At 40.4% G+C, this 10,321-nt stretch overlaps 1 protein-coding gene across 1 annotated transcript in view; it reads right to left on the minus strand.

The window, feature by feature from the left end:
• LOC122071701 (RNA/RNP complex-1-interacting phosphatase homolog) overlaps nt 1–10,321 on the minus strand; it is a gene marked incomplete at its 3' end in the record, with an annotated part of 42,677 nt that overhangs the window by 14,913 nt on the left and 17,443 nt on the right. The window contains 2 exon segments of the mRNA XM_042636088.1: nt 279–430; nt 1,148–1,286. Coding sequence (XP_042492022.1) covers nt 279–430; nt 1,148–1,286 — 291 coding nt within the window.

The raw sequence follows: 10,321 nt of genomic DNA on the forward strand, positions 1-10,321 counted from the left end.
ATCCGCCTAAACTACTTAAGCTTTTGGGTTGGACATTTCAAGAAGGGCATACCCAGTGCACAAGGCTCCCGCTACCGCAGGGTCCAGCAAGGGGCATATGTATGCAGCCTTACCCCCACTTTTTGTGGAGAGGCTGATTCCTTGTTGGAACCCGCGACCACCAGATTGCAATAGAGCAACCTTACTGTTACGCCAAGGCCTGCCCTCTTTAGGGTTGGACATTTCAACATTGGCAATACTGAACAACCCAGAACACAAAATTTATGAGTTCTATTTACCTCTCTGCCCGCCACTTTTTGTTGATGAATCACTTGTCTCAAAGAGTATCTTTTACCAGGAGTAACAGAGTCATTGAAGGACTCCCCAAGGGGAACTTTAGAAGGGATTATGTGATCTATGCACTTGCCATAAGAAGGACAATCCAGCCAACCTGGAAATAATAACAATATGAGTAAATTCCAAGTGGAGGTAGATGAGGAAATTGAGAGAAATTTGAACCATGTTGACAATTTAAATATGTAATAAATAAATGAAGCTAAATAAAGAAGATGAACATATCAACAGACAGAAACATAATCAACTGAATTGGCAACCCATTAAATCTAGAAATAGAATTGCCATTATTCTCATTTTATTGGCAACAGTGTATACCAAGTCCCTATAGGCCCAGAGGCTAGATTAGACACCTTGGGGATCACCAAATCCGCCAACTTTGTGTCCATGCCAAATTCTGACACCCACAACCTTAACAATGTACATAGATTACTCTCACATGCCACAGTAAGAGCCGTCGGTTAGGGCAGAGAGTAGGGCGGAAAAGCAGCATATATAGAACTGTCCAAGTCAAATTGTAACAAGTACACCCCAATCAATGCATATAACTTCTATAAATGTTCTTCCCACAACACGAACCACCAGTTTCCAGTTTGGTGGGGAAAAAAATGCAACAAACATTGCACAACCATTGAACATAATTTGTAGTTTTATTCAATATATGTCTACAAAAGACACTGGATCAACTAAAACTGTTATATATTCCAGAAAATAATAATAACATGAAAGCACTAAGAACTCCCCACTTAACAATGGGATAATAAAGGAAAACAAAAAGCTACATCTCCCTATTTTAACTAAAAGAAAAACCTACCAGATGGAGGCTTAAATCTGTCATGAGATCTAGGTCTTTTAGTTTGAACAACAGGATCCTTTCTCGGTTGCTGTAATGAGCGGTTTGGGCCCTCATCTTGGTATTCCCTTCTCAATCGTTGGCGTCGTTCTTCACGCTCCTAATGCAAATTTCAAAATCAACAATAAAGCACAGAAATAGTAGCATTTAATTAAGGAAAAGAGATGCAATTTTGCAATTGTTCCAATTCTGAAAAAATATAGGGATGTATATATGTTCATATGCACTTGTGCAATGAAATATTGCTGTGTATCTCATGTTAGATGTACAAATTTCTTCAAGCTATGAACCAAATAAAAATTTTCTATTCACAAAAACAAACCAACAGTTCAACAACAAAAATATATTGCTGCTGCGCTGCAGAGAATAAAAAGAAATTCTAGAAGCAAAGATATCCCGCAACATTCAAGAATCAGTGAATAATGCAACAGTCCATGCCAGCCACAAATGAAGATATTGAAGCCCTCTGTAACCTTCTTTACAAATTCATAGCTGAAATTCTAGCTAACCGCCTCCAGCTTTAAATCAACTCCCTAGTCAGTGCCAACCAATCCGCCTTCATTTCTGGTAGGAGCATAGCGGATAACATCATCTTTTGTGATGAGTTGTAAGAGGGTATCACCGGAACTCTCACTCCCCTACGACCCTCCTCAAGATCAACATTCACAAGGCTTTCGACTCCATCAGATGGGACTTCATCTCTAAAGTCCTTCTAGCTATGTCCTTCCCCCACCCTGTGATTTTTGTCAACTGGACTCATGCTTGCATTTCTTCTCCCAAATTCTCTGTTCTCGTGAATGGCACCCCAGCTGGTTACTTTGCCTCATCAGTAGCCATTTGCCAGGGTTGCCCTCTTTCCCCCTTCTTATTATGCCTTGCCCTTGAAGTCCTTTCTAGATCCATCCAATCCCACACAGATGATCTCCTCATCTCCCCAATTCCTAAGTGCAAATCCCTCAATCTTACCCATCTTGCTTTTGCCGATGATCTCATGATCTTCTCCAAAGCTAACCTTGTTTCCATCGAGTCCATCATGTGCACCCTCTATCTCTTTGAATCTCTCTCTAGTCTCCACATCAATCCCCTCTGTTAACAGGAAGAATGGGAGAATGCTTGTGCATCTTCAACTGATCACACAAGTCCTCTATTTATAATATAAAATCATGATAGACTCATAATAGGAGTCATGATAGGAATACAAAACAAAACAAATAAAATGCCTACAATTATACTCCCCCATCCAGCCACCCCACTCTAATTAGGGTTGGTGGAGGGGGGAAAACCCCAATGTGCCCCTACAGCACACTAATCCCTATTCCAACACTCCTCCTCAAGTTGGTGCATAGATGTCACACATGCCCAACTTGACTAAAGTAGGATGAAACAGCTTTCCAACTGGTCATTTAGTGAACACATCAGCTAATTCATCACCAAACTTCACAAAAGGAACACAAATCAAACCAACATCCAACTTCTCTTTGATGAAGTGTCTATCAATCTCCACGTGTTTGGTTCAATCATGACCTACTAGAATATGAGCAATACTGATAGTAGCCTTATTATCACAGTAAAGCATCATAGGAAGACAAACAGGTACACCAATACCATCCAATAGTGTACGTAACCATAGTAACTCACAAATCCCTATTCCATGGTACAAAATTCTGCTTCAGCACTAGATCTAGCCACCACATTCTACTTCTTGTTGCGCCAAGTGACAAGATTCCCTCCTACAAAGGTAAAATAACCAGAGATAGACTTTCAGTCAGGTAAGCCAGCCCAATCAGCATCTGTATAAGCTTCAACTCGCAGGTGATCATGAGGAGATAAGAGGATCCCTTTTCCTAGAGCTGACTTCAAGTATCGTAAGATACACATAACAGCTTCCATATGAGAGGAATAGGGATCATGCATAAACTTACTGACCAAACTTAAAGCCACAACAATAATAGGTCGTGTATGAGAGATATATCAATTTTCCTACCAACCATTGGTAGCGGCCTTCGTCAACTGGTTCACCCTCCTTTTCTTTGAGATGGCTACTAGCTTCCATAGGAATATGAAATCTTCCAACCCTCGCCCTAGGTGACTGTTTCAAATCATAGAGAGCACACTTCAGCTTACATACCTTGCTTTGAGTTCTTGTGGTAGAGAAACCTAGTGGATTTCCATATAAATTCCCACATCGAGCTCTCCATGAAGGAAAGTATTCTTTACATCAAGTTGTTGGAGTTCCCATCCTAGGTTCACAGCACATGAGAGTAACACTCGCATAGAGGTCAACTCTAGACCGCATCAGCACCAAGGCACTAGTAAGGCGACGCCTTAGCAGCGCCTTAAAAACTATGAAGGTGACGATGAATAATAACTAACAAATTCATGAAACACAACATCCACTATTACTATTGCATGCCGGGTAGAGGATGGTAACACTTCTATCCTTTCTGTGTAGGAGAGTAACCCAGAAAAATATACTTCATACTTCAAGGTTCCAATTTTCCTGGTGAATGATCTCTAGCATAGCAAACACACCCAAAACTCTTTGGAGGAACCAGGAAGATGTGGTCCCTTGAAGAACCTCAATAGGAGTTCGAGAGTTGAGGACACAAGTTGGCATATGATTGATTACGTAGGCCACTGTGAGGACAGCATCACTCCAATACTGAGGTGGAACTTGTTTAGCAAACATCATGGCTCAAGCAATATCCAGCAAGTGTCTATTCCTGCGTTCAGCCACCCCATTCTGAGCAGGAGTGTCAACAGACTTAATAATGCGGATCCGAATTCCAAGGACTGAAATCGGATCGCTTAGGGCACACAATAATGACCAAATAACTCAACCCAAAAAATTGAATGATAGAATTGTAAATAGGGCTTCAACTAGATGGAAAAACTGTAATTAAACTTAAGTATAACGGTTAAAGGGCATTCTTGTAATTTTAGAAACAAGCAAGGCCTTAGAAATAATTATATGGCAGCTGGGTAATTTTAGAACTAAAAACTTTAATATAAGGGCTTATTCTGAATTACAATAGAATAGGGGAATATTAGAACATAATTTTGAGGAAAGGGGGGTTTTCTGTAATAAAAGTAGTTTGTCCTTACTTATAATTTCAAAACTCTTGCCTTCTTCAACCTTTAGACTCCACGAAATTAACTTAAAGCCAGCAGTAACGGAACTTCTCAAATCGATCGAGCACCTCAACCGAGACCCCAAATCGCACGAGAAACTTAGGGGAACCTTATATTCCCTAATTGTATCAAATTCCACCAATAAATGGACTAGAGATCTAAAGAATCAAAGCAAACAGATTCTGAAAGTTGTATCTGGCGTTAGAACTGAAATCAATCCTTAACTCAGTCTCGTAACCCATTGCACCGATAGACTTTGGAGGTGATTCTCTGGGGTTAGGGTCGCCTTCAGGGTAGCAGCCTTCGACCCAAATATCAGAGTCAATCCAATGGACGTTAGCTTCAGCGAAGCTTTCTTCTGAACCTACTACTGTTGCCCAGAACAAGGGCTGGAAGGGAAAAACCAGAAAATAACGAAGATGAAGAAATAATGGGAAGTAAGAATGGAAAAGAGGAAAAAGAGAATCAGAGAAGAGAACTTCAAAGAAGGAGAACAAGAGAGAAGCAACCCACGGCAGCCATAATTTCATCCAAAATATAATTTCAGTTTCATTCAAATCTAAAAAACTGAGTTCTTCTCCATTACAAGGCTATTTAAAGAAAAATAATGCCATAATTTTGGAAGCTAATTAAAAATGGAAACTAAACTTAGATCGCAACTAAAATAAAAATCAAATCTAAATAAAAAACTGTTAATCTAATCTCTAACCAATAAAGGAAAGTAAATAAAAATCAAGTCAAAATATAGTTCCCTAAATCCATCGTCGAGCTGCATCACTTAATACAGCTTGTCTGGTGAAGAACATAGTTGTCAAGGCGTCGCCTAGGCGGCGCCTTGGCATCCCGGCGGTAAATTATGGGCATGGCAGTACAACGACCATTGTTTTCACACTTGGCGGTCGCCTTGGACTGCTAGGCGACGCCTTGGCGTCGCCATGGACGCCATACCACGTTTTAGTACCTAGGCGGTCGATTTTTTTTTTTTACTAACAATATTTTATTTATTATATTTTAATTGGGTTTTTTTTTTTTTTACTAACATTTTGTCTATTATGATATGGCCATACGCTGCCACCGTTGAGACCAAACCCTCGGTCGATTTCAAATTTCCAATTAACGCCACAGAGAAAGTCACAGACTCACAAACCCTCGATCGAAGCTCGAGAGTTCGAAGAGACGCAAAACCCTCGACCGCTGCAACATTCTTCTCTTCTCCTTCTCCGGCAGCCACCGGTACGACTTCTGCTCCTCTCCTTCTTCTTCTCCTTCTCCGGCAGCCACCGCTGGTTCTTCTCTTCTCCTTCTCGTTCTCCGGCAGCCACCACTGCAACTGTTCTCTCCTTCTCCTTCTCCGGCGGCCACCGCTGCAACTCTTCTCCTCCTTCTCCTTCTCCTTCTCCTTCTTCGGCAGCCACCGCTGCTCTTCTCCTCCTTCTCCTTCTCCGGCGGCCACCGCTGCAACTCTTCTCCTCCTTCTCCTTCTCCGGAAGCCACCGCTGCAACTCTTCTCCTCCTCCTTCTCTGGCAGCCACCGTGCAAGTCTTCTCCTCCTTCTCCTTCTCCGGCAGCCACCGCTGCAAGTCTTCTCCTCCTTCTCCTTCTCCTTCTCCGGCAGCCACCGCTGCAACTCTTCTACTCCTTCTCCTTCTCCGGCAGCCACCGTGCAAGTCTTCTCCTCCTTCTCCTTCTCCGGCAGCCACCACTGCAAGTCTGCAACTCTTTTCCTCCTTCTCCTTCTCGGGCAGCCACCGCTGCAACTCTTCTTCTTCTCCTTCTCCGGCAGCAACCAACAGCCAGACTGGTTTTCCGGCAGCAACCAACAGTGACATCTTCTTTGCTCCTTCTCCGGCAGCAAGAACGACAACAACCACAATCGATATCGCCTGCGACATCTTCTCCTTCGGCAGCAAGAGTGACAACCAGGTAAGGGCCCCACCTACTAGTAACTTCAAATCTTCAATGTTTATAATATGTTTTCCTCTTTATCTGTATATCTAGTTATCTACTATATAGAGTTTGATCTTGATCTGAAGATGGGAAATCATATATTTTAGATTGCTGGAAAAAAAAAAATATAAGAACTTGACAATGGTCTTGGTTGTGTATTTGTGTTAAGTGAAATGATTAAGTTGGATTTGTGAGTGTTTGATTGTTTTTTTTTATGTTATCATGTTAATGTTATTGGTTAATACTTAACATACTTTGTTACTCTGTTTTGTAACTTGTAGGATAGGACTATAGGAGTTCATAATGGATGGTACTGTTGGTGGACCTGGTAGTAGTGGGGGTGATAATATAAGCACGGCTGCATATGATCCATCCAAAGACCCAACCAGGAAGGCCAAATCAAATGACCCTGGGTGGAAGTATGGGTATTGGCCTGACCTGTCAGACAAGAACCTTGTTAAATGCACTCTTTGTGGAAAAAACCTCAAGTGTGGAATTAAAAGGTTAAAGCAACATTTGGTGGGTGGATATGGAGATGTTGCTAAGTGTACCAAGACAACTGTAGCGATTGCTACAGAGATGAATGCAGCTCTTATGCGCAATAAGAAGAAAAGGATGCAAGACATTTTGGATGATGATGATGTTGATGTTGATGTTGATGCTGGTGCTGGTGTTGGTGCTGGTGTTGGTGCTGATGTTGATATAGAAGTTGAAGGTCAAAGACAGTCGAGTAGGACTCCTTCTTCTACAACCTCTAGACTTATTCCTAGCTCTGGGACATTTGCTAAGAAAAATAAAGTAGTCATTCAGCCACAAGTAAGGGGCCCCATGGATGCTCATGTTAGACGGACTCCTGAGCAAGTGGTTGCTGAGAGGCATCTTAAAGGTAGTACTCAGACTACTATAGAGAACCGGTTTAGATCAGCGGAAGAAAAAAAGAGAGTTGATAATCACATTGTTGACTGGGTTTATCAGTGTGGTATTCCATTCAATGCTATTAAGTCAAGGAGGTTTGAGGTGATGGTAGAATCTATTGCACAGTACGGGTCAGGATATAAGCCCCCAAGTTATCATGAAGTGAGAGTGCCATTGTTGAAGGCAGCAAAGGATAGAACTGCAGAGATGAAGAATAAATATGAAGAGTATTGGAAGCAGTATCGGTGCACTCTAATGACTGATGGGTGGACGGATAAAAGAGGAAGGCATTTAATTAATTTCCTCGTTAACTGTCCAGAGGGGACTTATTTCATGGAATCTGTTGATGCATCTAGTATATCTCAAACTGCAGAGAAGTTGTTTGAAGTGATTGACAACAAAGTTCAAGAAATTGGTGAGGACAATGTTGTGCAAGTTGTGTCAGATAATGCATCGGCTTATAAATTAACCGGTACAATGCTTATGCAGAAGAGGACAAAGCTGTATTGGACTCCTTGTGCAGCGCATTGCATTGACCTGATGTTGGAGGAAATAGGATTCTTGAATGCTAATAGGACTGTGATAAGTAAGGCAAAAAAAGTAACCAACTTCATCTACAGGCACACACGCATTCTTGATGCAATGAGGGCTAGAACAAATGGGAGGGATCTTGTGAGGACAGCAGCTACTAGATTTGCAACTGCATTTCTGACACTTCAAAGCTTGTTAAAACATAGAGATGACTTGAGACATTTGTTTATTTCTGAAGAATGGACTGGTTCTAATTTGGAAAAGACCGAAGCTGGGAAGAAAATGGTTGAGACGGTGTTTGCGGTAGCATTTTGGAATGGTGTGGAAAATTGTCTTAGAGCTTCAAAGCCACTTCTTACTGTCTTGAGGATTGTGGATGGTGATGAGAGGCCTTCTATGCCTGAGGTTCAATTTGCCATGGATGAGGCAAAAAAGAAAATAAAAGAAAAATTTGGAGATAAAGAAAGGCAATACAAGAAAGTGTTGGATATTGTTAATAGGCGTTGGGAGATTCAGATGGGGCGTCCTTTGTATGGAGCAGCACTATTTCTTAATCCTGGCAAATTTTTTTCTTATAAGGTGATGATGGTGGCTACCAAATTATATCTTCTCTACAGCTTGCATTTAATGAAGTCATTGAAAGAATGATACATGAACCAGCTTTAGCAGACAAGATAAATACTCAAGCCACTTTGTATAGATATTCTCGAGGTGGTTTTGCCTCGGATATGGCAATTAGATCACGGGCAACCATGAGTCCTAGTAAGTAGAGTTCATTGTTTAATGTTTAGTTATTTTGCTTGTGTGATATATTAAATATCAATCTAACTATTTTTATATATATTTATTTTTTATAGTTACTTGGTGGGGTTCATTTGGAGGTCATGCTTTTGAGCTTTCAAAGATTGCAAGACGTATTCTAGGGCTTTGTTGCTCCTCTTCTGGTTGGGAGCGCAACTGGAGCACATTTGAGTTTGTAAGTAGCTGGGTCTCAAGTTTCTATTTCATATTTTAGACTTTTTATTTTTGGAACAATAACTTTGTTTGTTGTTCTCTATTGTTTATGAATTCAGATTCATACCAAGAAGAGGAATAGGCTGGAACATCAACATTTGAATGATCTAGTCTATGTTCAATACAATCGCCGCCTAGAAGAAAGGTTTCAAGAAAGACGTCTCCTCAACAGAAATTATGATCCACTTGTGCTTGATGAACTGGATTGGAGTAGTGAGTGGATGATTGACGAGCAAGTGGATGATGTAGTCCATCCCGATGCTGATCTCACATGGGACGTTGCTGGTAGAGCAATGGGGGCAACAATGGAGGGGCCCAATCGACCCAGGAGAGCTCAATCATCAACCTCTAGAGGAAATTTGTGCTACACACGCCGTGGTAGAGGGAGGGCTGTTGGGGAGTCATCAGAATCAGATGGGGAAGAAGATTTGGAAGAAGAGGATGATGTGAATGATGACTTGGATGTCATAGATAACTATGGTGAAAATGCAAATGCTTCTAGTGGACAAGGACAACAAAGGAATCTGCCATCTGTTGATTTGTTGGATGATTATGATGATTAAGTTATTTGTGTTTGACTGTTTGAGTGTTTGGATTTTATATATTGTTTAAACTTTAAACTTTGAACTTGGATGATTAGTTAAGTTTTTTTTTTTTTTTTTGTTCATTTGCTATCAAGCTTTATTGCTTCAGTAAGTCACTAATAGCTTAACAGGTTAGCCACTTATCTCATCATTTGATCTAATGATTCTATTTTTTGGTTTCCAAATATATATTTCTCATTCTGTCATTCATATATGATATATTGACATATATACTTTTTACTTTGTTCAGGTTGCTCACTCACTTCCAATCATTACTTTCAAGCTTCAATCACAGGTTAGCCTTTTACTTTTTACTTTTGTGTGATGTACATGTTGATTTTTTACTTTCAAGCTTCATTTTCCCCTATATTTAGTAATCAAAAGAATGCTCCTTGATTGTTTGTCCCTATGCCACACGTGACAACTATGTTGATGAGTGATGAATTGATGTATAACTGTATAAGTCAATAGTTTATGTTGATTTTTGATGACATGATATGGCTATGTTGATTTTTTTGATGATTTGATGTTACTTAATGTTTGTTTTATATGTTATAGGGTATATATTCTAGGCTTGTAGCATGCTAAATAACTTTAAAAAATAGGAAAAATAAAAAAGTAGCATATTAAATAATTTTAGAAAATCGAAAAAATAAAAAATGACACGGGGGATTTGACCGCCATGGCAACGCCAAAATGGGCGATTAATCGCCAAATCGATTAGCCACCCCTCCACCGCCTTGGATCGATTTGACGCCGTGACAACTATGGTGAAGAATCCCATCATCAACTAGGTATTTTTGAAATTGACCCTCCATGTACTCTTTTCCATTACCAGTACGCAGAATTTTAAAAGTTGCATTGAACTGAGTCTGAATCATTTTATGAAACCGCTGAAAACAACCCAACACTTCACTTTTGTGTTGCATCACGTAAATCCAAGTAGTTCTGGGGTGATACTCAATAAAGGACAAGAACCACCTTTTCCCTAGAAATAGATATCCGACGAGAT

This window comes from Macadamia integrifolia, unplaced genomic scaffold (genome assembly GCF_013358625.1).
Source record: "Macadamia integrifolia cultivar HAES 741 unplaced genomic scaffold, SCU_Mint_v3 scaffold_57A, whole genome shotgun sequence".
Classification (NCBI taxonomy): Eukaryota; Viridiplantae; Streptophyta; class Magnoliopsida; order Proteales; family Proteaceae; genus Macadamia; species Macadamia integrifolia.